Source organism: Malaclemys terrapin, chromosome 20, assembly GCF_027887155.1.
Source record: "Malaclemys terrapin pileata isolate rMalTer1 chromosome 20, rMalTer1.hap1, whole genome shotgun sequence".
Taxonomy (NCBI): domain Eukaryota; kingdom Metazoa; phylum Chordata; order Testudines; family Emydidae; genus Malaclemys; species Malaclemys terrapin.
The window spans coordinates 11,905,602-11,925,017 of NC_071524.1; the positions used below are offsets into that span (position 1 = coordinate 11,905,602).

Below are 19,416 nucleotides of genomic sequence, written 5' to 3' on the forward strand. Positions count from 1 at the left end.
TCTTGGCCATATTTTTTAAATGTAATAGATTTTTCTGATGCTTTTTATGCTTATTCAGATTACGTAAATTACAATGTCGACAGTTTTAGTTTTTTCAGAACTGTGTGCTGGAGTTATTAGATACAAAATTAAAAATACGACTAGCAGAAAGTTGCATACAACTCTGAGAGGTACTGCAGGATGTATTTGTGTAGTTGACTCAGTTAAAAAGCAAACTGAAATAAAATGCCAAGCTGTAGTTCTGTACTTACTGATTAAAATTACCTGTGACGCTAAGAATTCTAGATGTTAGAGGTGGCAAAGAGCTTTTTGATTCCATCTCCCGCTCAGTGAAAGACTTGCCTTATGAGATTGATTTAACATTAGGATGTTTTAAGAAGATTATTTTCTAATGTGGCTTCTGCCACTTGATATACTATTCTATGGCTGAATACACAGGGCCCTGCAAATCTGCTGCTATCTACTTTATATTGCAGACCATGTTTGCGGATCGGATGCAGATCCAAATTTTGTATCTGTGCAGGGCTCTCTGAATATATCTCTGTGGGAGTCATTAATATACAAGGCTATGATTTTGTCATGGATATTTTTAGTAAAAGTCAGGGACAGGTCACTGGTAATAAACAGAAATTCACTGAAGCCTGTGACCTGTCCCTGACTTTAACTAAAAACATCCCTGACAAAATGGGAAGGGAGGAGGGTCTAGCATCCTGCCTCCCACCTGCAGTGGCTGGGAGCTGTGGGGACCCTGTTGTCCACTGGCTGGTCAGCTGTGCGGGGGGGTCCCCGCGGCAGCTGGTCAGCTGCGGGGGGCGGGAGGGTTCCCCGGCAGTGGCTGGGCAGCTGTGGGAGGGTCCCCTCACAGCCCGTGGAGGCTGGTCAGCTACAGGGGCCCCCATTGTCACGGAGGTCTCCGGAAGTTACGGATTCCATGACTTCCATGATCTCTGTGATATAATTGCAGCCTTACTAATATACAATCTACATTTTCCATTCTTAATTTTATTACATTATAGTGATATGCCTCCAGAAGCACCGCCCTTTCTTGCTGTTGACACTTTCCCAATATTTATACAGTTAGGAGCTCGAAATTGCCAATTGTCCTATCTAGCATACACAGCCTTCTTTGCTGCCACTTCCTCTTACCAGTCAGTATTAGAGTTAAGAATCAAGCTCTTGCGTCAGAAAATTATTCCTGCTTTTTTAATAACGTTTGTTTAAGATAACTGAAGGCATTTGAGATGACCTAAGCTGTTGGCTTTCAGCCATTCAGGTTGTAGCAGGAATCTCTAATGCTTGGTACAAATATTTCTAAATAATTCTGACTACAAGTGAAACCTCTGAAAGTAGAAAATGTGTTAGGAACATTTGGACAATATGATTACAAAATAGTGAAAAGACAAGGCCAAGCACTGGAGGCATGTTAATCATGTATGTATTTTAGGGGCTGGTTCATTATCTGTCTCAATTTATCTCCGCATATTGTTCAGGTGAGGAATTCAAAGGTGGAAAATATTTATTAAAGTCCTGGGCATTGGAGGTCTAGGTTGAGTCCCCTAGCTTCTTGGGCGGTCTTAGGCTAGGTCTACACTAGGGGGGGGGGGGGGGGGGGGGTCAGCTTAAGATACGCAACTTCAGCTACGTGAATAGCGTAGCTGAAGTTGCGTATTTTAGGTCGACTTACCTGGTTGTGAGGACGGCGGCGAGTTGACCACTGCCGCTCCCCGTCGACTCCGCTTCCGCCTCTCACCGCGGTGGAGTTCAGAGCGATCGGGGATCAATTTTATCGCGTCTACACTAGACGCGATAAATCGATCCCCAATAGATCGATCGCTACCCACCGATCCGGCGGGTAGTGAAGACGTGCCCTTAGTTTTACATGCCCTGCTGGGTTAGGTCTGGATTTTGTGGAAGAAGCAGATGCTGATTCTGAATTCATAGTATCCTAAAGATTAGCAATAGAAAAGCTCCTAATGGCTTATCTAGTCCATCTGCTTGGAAACCAGGCCAAGATGATTTTTGTGTGTCTGGGTTTTAAATGTTTAACTTTGCAAATAATAAATGTTGTCTGCAAGAGCAGGAAGTAGCTTACCCCAACTGAAGGAAAAACAAGATCCATCTCTCCTTGCTTCATTTTCTGTCCCAATGCCTAGGGTTCTGGAACGCTCAGAAATGTGTTTCTCTTAATATTGTGCATATTTATGTACCAACAAAACACTTAACACTGAGTTTTCTGAATTCACTCTGTTTGTTTTTTTCCCCCCAGGAGAAAAACTAGACTATAAGGCCTGTGAGGCATTGGAAGAGATTTTCAAAAGGGTCCAGTTCAAAATAGTTGATTTGGAGCAAACGAACCTGGATGAAGATGTAAGTTTCATTTAATGATCTGTAATTTACCATGGCTTTTTTTTATTTCAAGATTAACAAAAATCCTCTAATTTTCTCTGCCTGGTACAGTGTTGTGTTCTGTTCTGAGCTTTCTCTTCATGCACTCAGGTTAGTGAGCAGTTAAAGGGATGTGCTCCAAATCTGACCTATACTTGCCATTGCTATTACCCTCTCCATTCATAAGTACACTTCATTTTAGGTCGTTGCTTGCATTTTTGCTATTTCAGAAAGTAATAAATAGAATGAACCTTCGATATCCAGATTCCAAATTGCCATAATTTAAATGGACCTGGAAGTCTCTTAAATAAACATGTTTAAAAATCCATCGGAGGATTAACCTTTCGAATGTTTTATGTAATGTGAACTGGAATGCTTTTTCCCTGCCGGACCTGAGTGCAGGCTTTATATTCTGAACTTCCTGCGCTACACTAACCTATGTTGTATAGGTGTGTTGTAGCAATGCCATTGGCTCTAAAGTAACCCCAAAGCTCCCAACGAGTAAGTGAAGAAGGAACTAATATTTTAAACAGTTTTGGTGCAGTGAGCCCAGTGTGCTACAGTTAACAGCTTGGTATCTAAAACTATGTTTATTTTAAGTAACTATTTCACCACTAGCCCATTTCCTTAATTCTGTTACAATTTTCGTTCTTTATTATTTAAGCCCCAGGTGCCTGTTCGTTATTCATCTGCTTCTGGGTCCCCTCCTGTCCCCAAGGGCTCTCTCCCTAGTGACCTTTTCTTCCTCCTCTGTGTAGCTGGTTCCCAAATGTCCTGCCTCACATCAGGTGAAAGGCAGATGAAATCTCCACCATCTCTAGCTCATTACCTCCAGAGGTGGAACTGTTTATCTTTTCTCTACCTCAATCCTTCTTTTTTCTGTTGCCATTCATGTACAATCTCCCAAATTCTCCCCTCCCCCCATTGCTAAAACTATTGTCAATGCCTTGGTCATTTCTTCCTGATCGCTGCAATCTCCCCTCTGACCTTATCTCCCTGCTGCCCTCTAGTGGTGGTGTTTTGGATAGACTGAAGTCCTGTTCTGCTGCTGTTCTAGACATATCACTGGCTTCATCTTACCCCCATCAAATTCAAGCTCCTTCTTATTCCCTTTACCTCTGTCTGTATCTCTGGTTTTATTTCCTCCTATTCCCACGCTGATAGGTAATCCCTGCATGCCCATCTGATCCTGATTTCTGATCCCATGACTTGTTTTTAGGGCTGTCAAGCGATTAAAAAAAAGTAATTGTGATTTAAAAAAAAAATACAATACCATTTATGTAAATATTTTTGGATGTCTTCTACATTTTTGAATATATTGATTTCAATTACAACACAGAATACAAAGTGTACAGTGCTCATTTTATATTCATTTTGATTACAAATATTTGCACTGTAAAAAACAAAAGAAATAGTATATTTCAATTCCCCTAATACAAGAACTGTAGTGCAATCTCTTTTTCATGAAAGTTGAACTTACAAATGTAGAATTATGTACAAAAAAACCCTGCATTTAAAAATAAAACAATGTAAAACTTTAGCGTCTACTAGTCCACTCGGTCCTACTTCAGCCAATCGCTCAGACAAACAAGTTTGATTACATTTGCAGGAGATAATGTGCCTGCTTCTTGTTTACAATGTCACCTGAAAGTGAGAACAGGCATTCGCATGGCACTGTTGTAACCAGCGTCGCAAGATAGTTATATGCCAGATGCACTAAAGATTCATATGTCCCTTCATGCTTCAACCACCATTCCAGAGGACATGCGTCCATGCTGATGACGGATTCTGCTCGATAACTATCCAAAGCAGAGTGGACTGATGCATGTTCATTTTCATCATGTGAGTCAGATGCCACCAGCAGAAGGTTGATTGTCTTTTTTGGTGGTTTGGGTTCTGTAGTTTCTGCCTCACAGTGTTGCTCTTAAGACTTCTGAAAGCATGCTCCACAACTAGTCCCTCTCAGATTTTGGAAGGCACTTCAGATTCTTAAACCTTGGGTCAGGTGCTGTAGCTATTTTTTGAAATCTCACATTGGTACCTTCTTTGCGTTTTGTCAAATTTGCAGTGCCAATGTTCGTAAATCAAACATGTGCAGGGTCATCATCCGAGACTGCTATAACATGAAATATATGGTAGAATATGGGTAAAACAGAACAGGAGACATACAATTCTCCCCCAGGAGTTCAGTCACAAATTTAATTAATGCACTAGTTTTTTTAACGAGCATCATCAGCATGGAAGCATGTCCTCCGGAATGATGGCTGAAGCATGAAGGGGCATACGGAAGTTTAGCATGTCTGGCATGTAAATACCTTGCAATGCCTGCTACAAAAGTGCCATGCGAATGTCTGTTCTCACTTTCAGGCGACATTGAAAATAAGAAGCAGGCAGCAGTATCTCCCGTAAATGCAAACAAACTTGTTTTCTTAGCGATTGGCTGAACAAGAAGTAGGGACTGAGTGGACTTTCAGGCTCTAAAGTTTTACATTGTTTTCTTTGAGTGCAGTTATGTAACAAAAAAATAAATACATTTGTAAGTTACACTTTCACAATAGAGATTGCACTACAGTACTTGTATGAGTGAATTGAAAAATACTATTTCTTTCATTTATCAATTTAACAGTGCAAATATTTGTAATAAAAACGAATATAAAGTGAGTACTGTACACTTTGTATTCTGTGTTGTAATAGAAATAAATATATTTGAAAATATAGAAAAACATCCCAAAATATTTAATACATTTCAATTGATATTATTAACAGTGCGATTATTCACGATTAATTATTTTAGTTGCAGTTAAATTTTTTGAGTTGATCACATGAGTTAACTGCAACTAATCGACAGCCCTACTTGTTTTGGTTTGTTTTCTTTTTGCTGGATTGGAAGGGCTTGAGGGCAGAGTCTGGCACTATATGTTGTACAGTTCCTTGAACATTAGGAGCTAATCAGAAATGGTTAGCAGTAATAATAATAATACTCAGGACTTCCTAATCACGTCTGACAAGAGATGAGGTAAAAAGTAGGATGTTAAACAGTAAAGAACTGTGAAGGTGTAGCCTACAATTCATTATCCAGAAGAACTCTGTCGTCCTTTTAAGGGAATAATTAAAAAACGTTGCATGGCTTCAAAGCTATTTTGGGTACCTTTGGCCAAAAGGTAATTCTGGATATCCTTGCTGCACATATGGCTTTTCTTGTAAATCAGGTTCTTCTTCGAGTGCTTGCTCATATCCATTCCATTAGGTGTGCGCGCGCCGCGTGCACGATCGTCTGAGAATTTTCTACCCTAGCAACACCGGCGGGTCGGCTGTGGAGCCCCCTAGAGTGGCGCCTTCATGGCGCTGAATATATACCCCAGCCGACCCGGCGCCCCCTCAGTTCCTTCTTACCGCCCCTGACGGTCGTTGGAACTGTGGAGCGCGGCATAGCTGTTCTCCACTCTCCCTAGCTTAGTTAGTTATTCACAGTTATAGTTATAGTTCTAGTTGTTTATAGTTAAATAGTTAAATAGTTTTAAAAAAATTGTTAGTTTGTTCTAGTTGTTATAGTAGTTCAGGGGATTAAGGGGGTCGTCTCCCCCTTTCTCCCCCGGCCGCGGGGCCGCGCTCATGCCCAACGCTCCCGGCTTCAAGCAGTGCGCCTCCTGCGCTAAGCCTATGCCCACGAGCGACCCGCACGACTCCTGTCTGAAGTGCCTGGGAGAGTCCCATCAAACAGATAAGTGCAAGATCTGTAAGGCCTTCAGACCAAGGACCAAGAAGGAGCGGGACTTTCGGCTCCGGCAACTCCTTATGGAGGCGGCACTTAGTCCGGACGCTCCATCAACGAGTCAGGCCCCGGCACCTAGCACCTCGGTGCGCAGTGCCCCGGCGGCACCGGCCTTGCCCACCACGCGAGTGGCGTCGGACAAGCCTCCCCGGCACCGGACCTCGTCGGCACCGCAAGCACAACAAGTGCCTCGGCGCCGGTCATTATCCCCGGGGCATAAAAAAGCCCATAAGACGGGGACCTCCGTGCCGAAGACGCCGGCTCCCCCAGTGCCGGGGGTAGAGCCGCGTCCGCCTGTGGAGCACCGAAAACAGGTGACTCCAGCACCGTCGACTCCGGCTCCGAGGCCGTTGAGTCCGGTGCAGATAGCGTCTCCACCGAGACCGGCGGTGATACAGTGCCTCCCGTCGACTCCAGAGACCTTCGCGGCGGCGAGAGACTTAATAGCTCTCACGGAGCTGGCACCGCCTCAACCACCGGCACCGACGGCATCGTTGACTCGTCCGGTCCATTCTAGAGGGAAACCTGCCTTGATGCGCCCTCCATCGGTCGGGGTTGGAACCACGGCACCGGTCCAGGTCCCGAAGCAGGTCCCCACGCCGCTCGCAGTCCCGGCGCCGAATATCACCTCGGCACCGGTCGTACTCGCGGCCAAGATCTTCGTCGCGGCACCGCTCTACGTCTCGGCACCGCCATGATCGTCGGCACCGATCAACGTCGAGACGTAGTTCACGGCACCGCCACGATCGACGCTCAACGTCGAGAGGCCGCTCCCGGCACCGGGCCTACTCCAGGTCATCGTCGAGGTCCAGATCCGACTCCCGGCACCGGCGAGGTCATCGGCACCGGTCGCGGTCCCGGCACCGATCGCCGGCACCGCGTGGAGATAGAACATCTCCGGACCGGCACCGTGCGGCACCGCATCCCACGGGATTCGTCTCGACGCACTCGGCACCGCCATGGCCATCGAGATCGGTGTCCCGCTCCTCTGAGGAAGTATCGAGATCGGCATACCCCCCTCAGGGACAAGCCGAGGAGCAGGACATAGGCCATTGGCAGGAGGTAGCAGAGGACCCTGCTCATGGCCCATCTCACTGGTCGTTCTGGACCCCGTGGGCGTACCATCAGGCCCAAGGGGCTCCAATAGCTTCGACCTCTCGCTCGGGCCACTCCGTTAGAAGGGCCCCGGAGTCCACCATCTCTCGGCCTCCGCCAGGGGGCATGGAGGCTTCCGTGTCCGCACCACCTGACGTCCTGGACCCAAGCGCAGGTGATGCTCCGGCCCAGGAGCAGGGAGACCAGGACCCTCCCTTGGATCCTGTACCACCGGAGGCATCTTCCTCTTCCTCTCCGGATGAGGCAGTGGCGGGCACATCGTGCACAGGTCCACCTCCAATAGATCTTCGGGCTCACCAGGATCTCCTGCGTAGGGTGGCCCGTAATATGGACCTGCAGGCGGAGGAGATAGTGGAGGTGCAGGACCCCATCGTGAATATCCTTGCAGCGGATGCCCCATCGAGGGTGGCGTTACCCCTGATCCGCACGATACAAGTGAATGCAACTACGATATGGCAAACGCCTGCCTCTATCCCACCCACAGCGAGAGGGGTGGAAAGGAAATACTTTGTTCCGTCCAAAGACTACGGGTACTTGTATACCCACCCCCAGCCGTGTTCACTGGTGGTGGCATCAGTGAACGCAAGGGAGCGCCACGGTCAGCAGGCCGCAGCGCCCAAATCGAAGGAGGCTAAGCGCCTCGATTTGTTTGGCCGTAAAGTTTATTCAGCCGGAGGGCTGCAACTTAGAGCGGCTAACCAGCAGGCGCTCTTGAGCCGCTACAACTTTAACTCCTGGAACTCTATGGGGAAGTTCAGGGAATTGGTTCCCCAAGAGTCCAGGGAGGAGTTTGGAGCCCTGGTAGAGGAGGGTAAGAAGGTGGCTCGGACCTCCTTACAGGCCTCCTTAGACATAGCGGACTCTGCTGCGAGAACCCTGGCCTCAGGTATCGCTATGCGGAGGATCTCCTGGCTCCAGGTTTCGGGTTTGCCTCAGGAACTGCAGCAAACCCTGCAGGATCTGCCCTTCGAAGGACAGGGGTTGTTTTCAGAGAAGACGGACTCTCGCCTGCAGAGCCTCAAGGACTCCAGGACAATCATGCGTTCCCTGGGGATGCATGTTGCGGGCCCTCAGCGCAGGCCATTTAGGCCGCAGCCTCAGCGCTTCTACCCCCCCCCCCCCGCCTCGTCAGAGACAGGACTCGGCCCGGAGGCGAGGGCGAGGTGGTAGAAGAAGGTGGACCGGCCCTCAACCCGGTCAGAACCAGGGGCCACCTAGACCACCTTCAGGCCCCAGGCAGAACTTTTGAAGGTGCGGTCGAGGACGGCGCCCCAGTCATCCCCCAGGATCCAGCCCCCTCCTTTCGGGATCGCCTTTCCCATTTCCACCGTGCTTGGTCCCTTATAACTTCGGACCGTTGGGTCCTTTGCACGGTGGACAGGGGATACGCTATCCAGTTTTCTTCAATCCCCCCCTCATCCCCCCCTTCCCCGTCCCTCTTCAGGGACCCTTCTCACGAGCAACTTCTTATACAGGAAGTTTCTACGCTCCTTGCTATGGGGGCCATAGAGGAGGTTCCAGTAGAGTTAAGGGGCAGGGGATTTTATTCCCGGTACTTCCTCATTCCCAAGTCCAAAGGAGGTCTGCAACCCATCTTGGACTTGCGCGGACTCAACAAATTCGTAGTAAAGTTGAAGTTCCGCATGGTCTCTTTGGGGGTCATTATCCCTTCCCTCGATCCTGGAGACTGGTTCGCCGCCCTCGACATGAAAGACGCATACTTTCACATCGCAATTTACCCACTTCACAGACGCTTCCTGCGATTCGTGGTAAGCACGGTGCACTACCAATTTGCAGTCCTTCCCTTCGGCCTATCCTCGGCCCCAAGAGTGTTCACGAAATGTATGGCTGTCGTGGCAGCATACCTTCGTCGGCAAGGGATACAGGTGTTCCCGTACCTAGACGACTGGCTGGTACGCGGTCGCACCAAAGAGCAAGTTCGAGCTCACGTCCACATAATAGTGCACACATTCAACGAGTTGGGCATCCTACTCAACAAGGACAAATCCACTCTAGAACCTACCCAGAGAATAGAATTCATCGGCGCAGTTCTAGACTCCAGACGTGCACAAGCCATCCTGCCAGACAACCGCTTTGGCGCCATCACGAGCCTCATTCAAGGGCTCAAGGCCTTCCCAACTACCACGGTGAGGTCGTGCCTTACCCTGCTGGGTCACATGGCTTCCTGCACGTACGTAACCAGGCATGCCAGACTTCGGCTTCGCCCACTCCAGACCTGGGTGTCGTCAATATACCGCCCACATCGGGACAGCCTGAACATGGTGGTCACGGTCCCGAACTCGGTCCTGACCTCCCTCACCTGGTGGCTAGATCACAATGTGGTCTGCGAGGGGATGCCATTTCACGCACCACAACCCTCTCTGCAACTGGTTACAGACGCTTCATCTCTGGGTTGGGGCGCCCACCTCAATGAACACCATACTCAGGGCCTGTGGACTGCATCTCAGTTAGCCCTGCACATCAATGTTCGGGAACTGATGGCGGTGCGCCTGGCGTGCCAGGCATTTCTCAATCTCCTACGTGGCCGTTGTGTGTTAGTTCTCATCGACAACACCACGGCCATGTTTTACATCAACAAGCAAGGAGGAGCACGTTCGTCAATTCTATGCCAAGAGGCCATTCACCTGTGGGACTTCTGCATCGCCCACTCAATCCATCTTACGGCATCGTTCCTCCCTGGAGTCCAGAATACTTTAGCGGACCGACTCAGCAGGTCTTTTCAGACGCACGAGTGGTCCATCCATCCGGACATCATACATTCCATCTTCCAGAAGTGGGGGTTTCCCCAGATAGACCTGTTTGCATCTCGAGACAACAGGAAGTGCCACGTGTTCTGCTCCCTACAAGGTCGAGCTCCGGGCTCCCTCTCGGATGCGTTTCTCCTTCCCTGGAAAGACCACCTGTTTTATGCCTTCCCTCCGTTTCCCCTGGTCCACAAGGTACTGCTCAAATTGCGCAGAGACCAGGCACAGGTAATTCTGATCGCTCCAGCGTGGCCGAGACAACATTGGTACACCACACTGTTGGAACTCTCGATTCGGACACCGATCCCGCTTCCATTATGTCCGGATCTCATCTCTCAGGACCACGACCGACTGCGTCACCCCGACCTGCATTCTCTTCACCTCACGGCGTGGCTGCTCCATGGTTCTCCCAGACAGAACAACAATGCTCACTATCGGTCCAACAGATTCTGTTGAGCAGTAGGAAGCCCTCAACACGAGCCATGTATTTGGCCAAGTGGAAGCGGTTCTCCTGTTGGTGCGAACAACGAGCCACGTCACCGTTACAGGCACCTATTCCTCTCATATTGGAATATCTCCTCTCCCTAAAACAGCAGGGGTTGGCGATATCTTCAATTAGAGTTCACCTGGCCGCTATATCAGCCTTTCACCCAGGGGAACTCGCGTCCTCGGTATTCTCTAACCCGATGGTCGTTAGATTCCTCAAGGGCTTAGACCGGATGTACCCACAACAACGTCAGCCCGTCCCGACGTGGGACCTTAACCTGGTTCTCTCCAAGCTCACAGGTCCTCCATTCGAGCCACTGGCCACCTGTTCACTTTTGTACCTATCCTGGAAGACAGCCTTCCTCGTAGCCATCACCTCAGCAAGGCGCGTTTCTGAACTCAGGGCGCTTACATCCGAGCCCCCTTACACAGTTTTCCATAAGGATAAAGTGCAGCTTCGTCCACATCCTGCCTTTCTCCCTAAGGTGGTTTCTCCATTTCATATCAACCAGGATATATTCCTCCCGGTCTTTCATCCTAAACCACATGCTACTCGCCAGGATCAACGTTTGCATTCTCTGGACGTACGCAGGGCCCTGGCCTTCTATATTGACCGCACAAGGCACTTTAGAAAGACGACGCAACTCTTCGTTGCAGTGGCCGACCGAATGAAAGGCTCACCGGTCTCCTCACAACGCTTATCCTCCTGGATTACGTCTTGCATCCGGACTTGCTATGACCTGGCAGGTGTCTCAGCACCGCACCTCACCGCTCACTCCACGAGGGCCCAGGCTTCCTCGACTGCTTTCCTGGCGCAAGTTCCGATCCAGGACATTTGTAGAGCGGCAGTTTGGTCATCAGTCCACACATTTACAGCTCACTATGCACTAGTGCAGCAGTCCAGGGACGATGCTGCTTTCGGATCAGCGGTTTTGCACACAGCAATGTCTCACTCCGACCCCACCACCTAAGTTGGGCTTGGGAGTCACCTAATGGAATGGATATGAGCAAGCACTCGAAGAAGAAAAGACGGTTACTCACCGTTGTAACTGTTGTTCTTCGAGATGTGTTGCTCATATCCATTCCAAACTCGCCCCCCTTCCCCACTGTCGGAGTAGCCGGCAAGAAGGAACTGAGGGGGCGCCGGGTCGGCTGGGGTATATATTCAGCGCCATGAAGGCGCCACTCTAGGGGGCTCCACAGCCGACCCGCCGGTGTTGCTAGGGTAGAAAATTCTCCGACGATCGTGCACGCGGCACGCGCACACCTAATGGAATGGATATGAGCAACACATCTCGAAGAACAACAGTTACAACGGTGAGTAACCGTCTTTTTTTCGCTCCTGCCAGTTACGTTGCAGCCAGAACAGCTGTAGAAAAGTGAGCACTGTTTCCCATCCTCAGCAACATTTACATAGTTAAGGGGAGGGCTGGTATTTTGAGATTTTCAGATTTAAGACGATTCTAGTACTTTTCACACTTGGGGCACTTAATTTTTTTTTTTAAAGGTAATCGCCAAGAGAAGGAGTCAGACTTTTCTTAAAATTATGTGGCATTTTCATAGATTGTAAGGCCAGAGGGGACCACTGATGACTTGTATAATACAGGTCACGGAACTTCCCTGAATGAATTCTTGTTTGAACTGAAGCAGATCTCTTAGAAAATATATCCAATTTTTACTTAAAAATTTCCAGGGATGGAGAATACACCACAATTCTTGGTAAACTGGTCAGTGGTTTGTTCTTGCAGTTAAAAACTTGTGCCCTGATTTCCAGCCTGAATTTGTCTAGCTTTAACTTCCAGGCATTGGCTCTTGTTAGACGTTTTGTCTTCTATATTTAACATCCCATTATAAAATTTTTGTGACCTTTGTAGGTACTTGTAAACTTTGATCAAGACACATTTCTGCAGGAGTTCTCTATTCTATTTGATTGGCCGTTTCAAGCAGATGTCATAAGAAGCCAAAAGGAGGGTCATGAATAATGTTGATTAGCTTATTAAGTAGCCATTGCTGCATCTGCTACTGAATTGAGTTTTCTAGAAATCCCACTGGACTCCAGTCCTTTCCAGCTGTGATTATTTATTGGATTTTTTTTTTTTGTAATATATAACTTTGGCTAAATCTCAGGAAACTATTTCCTGACAGTCACAACTGGTAGCAGCCTTGTTGCGTGTGACATTTAAAACTAGACTGGATAAAGAGAAGAAATCCCGTAGGGAACATCCTGCCCCAATTCTGGGCATGGATTAGATGGAACCAATAGTTGGCTGACCCTCAGTTTGGGCAATCTTACTGTTCCTGGTGGGAGTTCTTTTCAGAGTCCAGTTTACAATCCCCTTGCCTCTAGCTTCTGGCAGTACTTCCCAGGACCCACTGCAGGTCTCTGTGTAGAAACATCCCTCCAGAGCCTTTGCTCATATTGAGCTTGTTGTGTCAATCTCCCCCCAAACAGGGGAGGTTGAAGGAAAAGTTTAATGTGACCAGTTGACTCTGGGTCAATTAGCCTGCAGGATACTTAACGCTTTCTGGCCATGTGATACACTTTGTATAAGATTTGTTGCAACTATGTAACAGTGGTAGCCCTAATGATTTGCATGGTTATATTTTAATTAGACAACGTCGCAATTAGAAACTGCCCCAAGCTGAGCTGCCCTGGTTACCAGAGCTCACAAGCTGGCCCTGGCAACCTCCCCGGTTCTGTGAGAACTTCATTTTTCTGTGGCCAATCTCTTTTAAACTCCAATTCTCCTGGTGGTGCATATTCTGTAGGTGTGCCTGATTGGCACTATCTGAGTGCAGGAATACTTCTTAGCCTTGCCACCAGTGGGATGGAGGTGTGTTCAATCACATACCTCCCTTCCAAAACCAGAAGGATTTCTTGCTTGAGTATGTCCCTGAGGAAGAGAAAAAAATCCACATTGTATGCTCTTTATTTGCTTGGTACTACATCCAGAAGCTATAGAGCTGGAGGGCTAGATACCAGCGTGTAATCCGGTGATTTGAGTCCTTCATGGAGTGTACCCTGTACAAGGGCGCATGGTTTATGACTAGGGAAAGGGGACTACCTTGCACATTATACCTCAGGGAGCCAACTTGATAGCGAAAGCTTCCTTGTCAGGGCATGTTTACACTAGAAATTTATGTCGACCAATGTTAAGTTGACTTACAACCACGACAGTAATTATTGCAATGGTTCATGTACACACTGCCCTCCTTCTGTAGGTGGTGTGCATTCTCACCAGGGAGTGCTTCCACCAACTTAAGCGGGGCTGCTCCCCCCCCCCGTTCCCTGCTGCCAGGAGCCCAGCTCCCCCTTCACCCCCCCCCCTTCTTGGCTCCCCACTCCTCATCACCGGGAACCCATCTGTCCCCACACACACACGCACACTCTCCCGTTGGCGAGCTCTGTGCCCAGAGTCATAGAATACTAGAATATCAGGAGGTCATCTAGTCCAACCCCCAGCTCAAAGCAGGACCAATCCCCAGACAGATTTTTGCCCCAGATCCCTAAATGGCCCCCTCACGGATTGAACTCACAACCCTGGGTTTAGCAGGCCAATGCTCAAACCACTGAGCTCTCCCTCCCTCCCGTGCGGCTCCCGTGCTCCTACTGTGGTGTATGCCAGATTAGAATTGCTGAACGGGACATTAGCTATGATAGGTTGTGCAGCCGCCAGGCCCGCTGGAATAATCTAGATCTTCGGAAGGGTTGCTGGCTTGGCAGGTTCCCAGTATTTTGAGGAATTCTGGGGTGCTGCTCATTGCTTTTCTGAAAAGAACTGCTGGTGACTTAACTGCTGGATGAACTTGTTAAAGGTATTGTGGGTGTGACATTCTGTACTTTGGGGGAGCACCCTGTAGCCCCATATTCCTCATTTTACATATAACTGTGATATTGCATATAAAGCATCCTATATAAGGTTTCGTAAGAAAGGTTATGATCCGCTGAAACCCACTGTTCATATGCATTAATAATATACATATTTAAATGGAAGTTATGAGAATTGTGTTGTATGATTGTCACTAAAATATGCTATGGGTTTGGGAAGTGCCCAGATACTAGCCCTTCAGAGACCATGACAAGGGAGGTAACCAGCGCCCAAATGGGTGCTGAACATACATCACCAGCCATTGTCCAGCAAGGGAGCTACAATGCAATGACTCACCTGCACGAGGCCACATTAGGGAATTGCTCAACCATGACTGGGGCTCAATGCCCACCAGCCATGCTTGGACTTGTGTTCTGCAAGCACATGGGACTAAGGGTATAAAACAGAACACAGTGGCACCATGCTTAGCCTTTTCTCCTCCCCACACCTGTACTGCAAGCAACAAGGACGCTCAGAAGACTCCAACAGAGGAGACTGGCCCAGGTTTCAAGGGCGAAATCTGTGTACTATGAACTGCAGTATCCAGTGGGGTGAGAAAAACTGCTTAATTTAGATGTTGCCCAGGCTAATAGGGTTGAGAGTGTAGACTGCGTGCTTACATTTTGTTTTATTTTGGTAACTAACTATGACTTTTTGCCTGTCACTTAAAATCTATCTTTTGTAGTCAAACTTTTTTTACCGTTTATCTTTACCAGTGAGGTTGCCTGAAGTGTTCGGTAAATCTGCTCAGGTTTACAAAGGCTGGTGTATATCCATTTTCCATTGATGAAATGGGGAACCAATTAATAAACTTGCACTGCTTGTCTTGAGCAGTGCAAGACGGTATATTCTTGAGGTACAAGGCTGGGAGCTGGGGGGATTTGGCTGATGCCTTTCTCTGTGTGATTCATGAGTGGCTCTGGGAACATTCATGCAATCCAGCTGGGTGTGGGGCTCCACATGCGGTTGTGCTGAGTTATAACAGTGCCTGGAAGGATTTGCTGCTTGTCACTAGCAAAGCGTTGTGTCCGATAGCCCAGGCTGGAGAGTTAAGGGGGCACATCGATGCCACAGTCCCAGACTGCACCTTGGGGATCCCGTCATGGTGGGGCTCTTCTTTGAGTCCTTGCTCATGTCCATTCCAATGTAGGCATGCGCGTGTTGCGTGCACCGCCGCTGGAAAGCTTTTCCCTCAGTGGTATCCATCAGGTCGGCTCTGGTGCCCCTGGAGTTGTGCCCTTATAATACATAGTCCTGCCGACCTGCCACCCTCTTAGTTCCTTCTTGCCAGCTAACTCCGACAGGAGTAGGAGGGTGGATATCGGAATGGACATGAGCAAGCACTTGAAGAAAAACAGTTATTAACCTTCCGTAACTGTTGTCCTTCGAGATGTGTTGCTCATGTCCATTCCAACAGTTACGGAAGGTTAGTAACTATTTTTCTTCTTTGAGTGCTGGCTCATGTCCATTCCAATGTAGGTGACTCCCAAGCAGATGTAGGAGGAGGGTTTGGAGTTCAATGGCAAGCAGACCTGTAGCATGATTCTGCCAAATCCAGCATGGTCTCTGGCCTGCTGAGTGATGGCATATGAGTCGCAAAGGTGTGGACCGAAGACCAGGTTGCTGTCCTACAGATATTCTGGATGGGAATCTGTGCCAAAAAGCAGCTGAGGACGCTTGCTCCCCCTTGGTGTGCGCCATCAGGGCCAGAGCAAGGACTTTTGCCAGGTTGTAACACATGCAAATACAAGAGATGATCCACAATTAAATCCTCTTGGCTACGACTGGGAGACCTTTCATCCTGTCTGCCACCACCACAAAAAGCTTAGTGGTCTTCCTAAACAGCTTAGTCCTTTCTACATAGAAGGCAAGCGTACATCTGACATCTAGTGAGTGAAGCCTTTGCTCCTGGCTATTGGCATGTGGTGTCAGATAGAAAACCGGAAGGAACATGTCCTGGTTACTATGGAATTGCAAAACCACCTTCGGGAGGAAGGTTGGGTGAGAGCGCAGAATACAGTGTAAGGAGGTTCTGAAGTCAGAGCCCTCATCTCTGAGACCCTTCTGTCTGAAGTAATGGCCACCAGAAGTGCCACCTTTCAGGACAAGTAGAGGAGAGAACACATTGCCAAGGGCTCGAATGGGGAACCCATGAGCCTCAACAATATCAGGTTGAGATCCCAGAGTGGGATTGGTTGTCGTATTTGGGGATATAGTCTATCCAGGCATTTGAAGAAAACGAGTACAGATCAAGTTTGCAAAGATGGACCGGCCATGTACCCATGGGTTGAAACGCCAAAATTGCAGCCAGGTGGACTCTAATCGATGACACCGATAGCATTTGCTGCTTCAGGTGTAGTAAGTAGTCCAGAATTAATGGCACTGATGACCGCGTGGGTGAAACACCTTTCTGCGCTGACCAGATTGAGAACCTTTTACACTCTGCCAGGTACGTAGCTGTAGTGGATGGTTTCCTGCTCCCTACAAGGGCTTCTTGAACTGCCCTGGAGCATGCTAGCTCCAAGAGGTTCAGCCGTGGAGCTTCCAGGCTGTGAGATGAAGGGACTTGAGGTTCAGAGGTCATAGACAGACGTGATCCTGGGAGATCAGATTAGTGATTCCACCAAGAGGTCCAGAAGGGTGGTGAACCAGTGTGGACGTGGCCAGGCCACGGCTGTTAGGATCAGGCTCGTGCCTTTCTTCTTGACCTTCAGCAGGACCTTGTGTAGGAGTGGAATGGGAGGAAATGCATAAAAGAGATGGTCCTTCCAAGGGAGAAGAAGCGTATCTGTGAGCGAACCTGGGCTGATATTCAGGAAGGAGCAGAACTGCAGACGCTTCCTGTTGTGTCTCATATCAAACAAGTCTATCTGGGGAGCTCCCCACCTCTGGAAAATGTCCTTCATGATTTCTGATTGAATGGAGCACTTGTGATTGGAGAAAGATCTGCTTAGGCAATCCGCTAACTCATTCTGTGCCCCCAGAAAATAGGAGGCTTTGAGGTGGCTTGAGTGGGTTATGCAGAATTCCCACAGGCAAAGGGCTTCCTGGCATAGGTGAGTGAAACGCTCTCCATCCTGTGTGTTCATATAGAACATCGCTATCATGTTGTCTAAGTATCGATACGTATTTGCCTTCCAGGTGGGGCTGGACCGTTTGGCAGGCAAGGTACACCTCTGAGTTCCCTAATGATGTGTAGCAAGAGCTCTCTTGGGACCAGCGGCCCTGGGTCCTGAGTACCCCCAGATGAGCCCCCCCAACTCAGCCCAAATGAATGAATGACTAGAAATATTGCCAGATGATGTCTCGAGAAGGGGACATCTGCACATACTGCCCTGGGGTCCAACCATCAAAGGAGGGTGGTGATTACTGAATGGGGAAGCGTGACAACCATGTCCAAACGATCCTGGCCCAACCGGTACACTGACGCCAGCTAAGCCTGGAGAGGTCTGAGTCATAATCTCGCATGCTGCATCACATAAGTGCATGAGGCCATGTGCCCCAGGAGTTTTAGGCAGGTTCTTGCCGTGGTGGTTGGGTGGTGTCTGAGGCTTTCTATGATCATGCCTAGGGCCCAGAACTGGATCTCTGGAAGAAATGCTCTGGCCTGGACCAAGTTGAGGCCCGCCCCTATAAATTCTATTCTTTTAACTGACGAGTGTTGATTTTTCTGCATGTTTATCAACTGGCCTAACTCTTTGAAGGTTGACAGTATCAACCTTACATTTTCCTTCACCTGGGCCTTGGACCAACCTTTGACCAGCCAGTCAACAAGGTAAGGGTAAACCTGAACCCTTTGCTTCCTCAAGAAGACTGCGACAACTGCCACACACTTTATGAAAACCTGCTGAAAGGCCAAATGGAAGTACAATGAACTGGTAGTGCACTTGGTTCACCACGAAATGGAGGCATTTTCTGTGCCTTGGAAGATTGAAATATGGAAGTAGGCGTCCTTCAAATCGAAAGCGGCATACCAGTCCCCTGAATCCAGAGATGCGAAAATGGTGACCAAGGAGACCATGTAGAACTTCAGCTTCTTCATGAATATGTTGAGCTTTCACAGGTCCAGGATGAGTCTGAGACTTCCATTGGCCTTTGGGATTAGGAAATACCAGGAGTAAACCCCCCTGCCCCGTCGCACCAGAGGAACCTCCTCTACTGCTCCCACTTGCAGGAGCATTCGTACTTCCTGGAGTAAACGTTGCTTGCGAGAAGAGTCCCTGAAGAGGGATGGAGAGAGCGGGTAGGAAGGAGGGGAAGAACTGACCTGCAGGGTGTATACCAGTTCTATTGTGTGTAGCAGTCTGAGGTGATGTGGGACTATGCCCAATAGTAGTGGGATAGCCAGTTGATAAAAATTGGTGGGAGTGGATCCAGACACTGTCCTGGTATGCCATCCACGGGTGTACCATCAAAAGGCCTGCTTAGGCCCTGCCTCCTACTGTAATCCTGCCTCGACGGAGGCTGGTAGAAACTGAGCAATGGCTGGGGCTTAAAGTGCTTTCTCAGTGGCGCCGGCATGTGTAATTTGAGGAACTTTAGAGTGACTCTCGAATCCTTCACTCTGTGTAGTTGTTTAGAGTCCATCTGCTCTGAAAAGAGAGACATGCCCTCAAAAGGAAGGTCCTGAATAGTCCACTGCACTTCATATGGGAGGCCTGAGACCTGCAGCCATGAGCTCCTCCTCATGACCACGGCCGAGGTTATGGTTCATGTAGCAGAGTCCACCACATCTAATGCTGCTTGCAGGGACACTTTTGCCACTGCTCTGCCCTCCTCGACTGGAGCTGAGAACTTAGTCCTAGATTCCTATGGCAGGAACTCCTTGAACTTAGTCATTACACCCTAGAAGTGCAAGTGGAATGGACATGAGCAATGCGTTTCAAAGAACAACAGTTATGGAAGGTTAATAACCATTTTTTTTTTCTCTCCAGGTCTCCCTCTAGGTATTAGCAAGCCTCTAGCTTCGTGGATTGTTTCTGTGCAGGTTACTTACTGGAAATGAGAAGCTGATGTCTGTGAC

At 48.6% G+C, this 19,416-nt stretch overlaps 1 protein-coding gene across 1 annotated transcript in view; it reads left to right on the forward strand.

Moving 5' to 3' along the window:
• PPP1R37 (protein phosphatase 1 regulatory subunit 37) overlaps positions 1-19,416 on the forward strand; it is a 146,854-nt gene that overhangs the window by 56,804 nt on the left and 70,634 nt on the right. Inside the window, exon 4 of the mRNA XM_054010077.1 lies at positions 2,267-2,367. Within this exon, the coding sequence (XP_053866052.1) occupies positions 2,267-2,367 (101 nt within the window). The remainder of the gene's footprint in view (positions 1-2,266; positions 2,368-19,416) is intronic.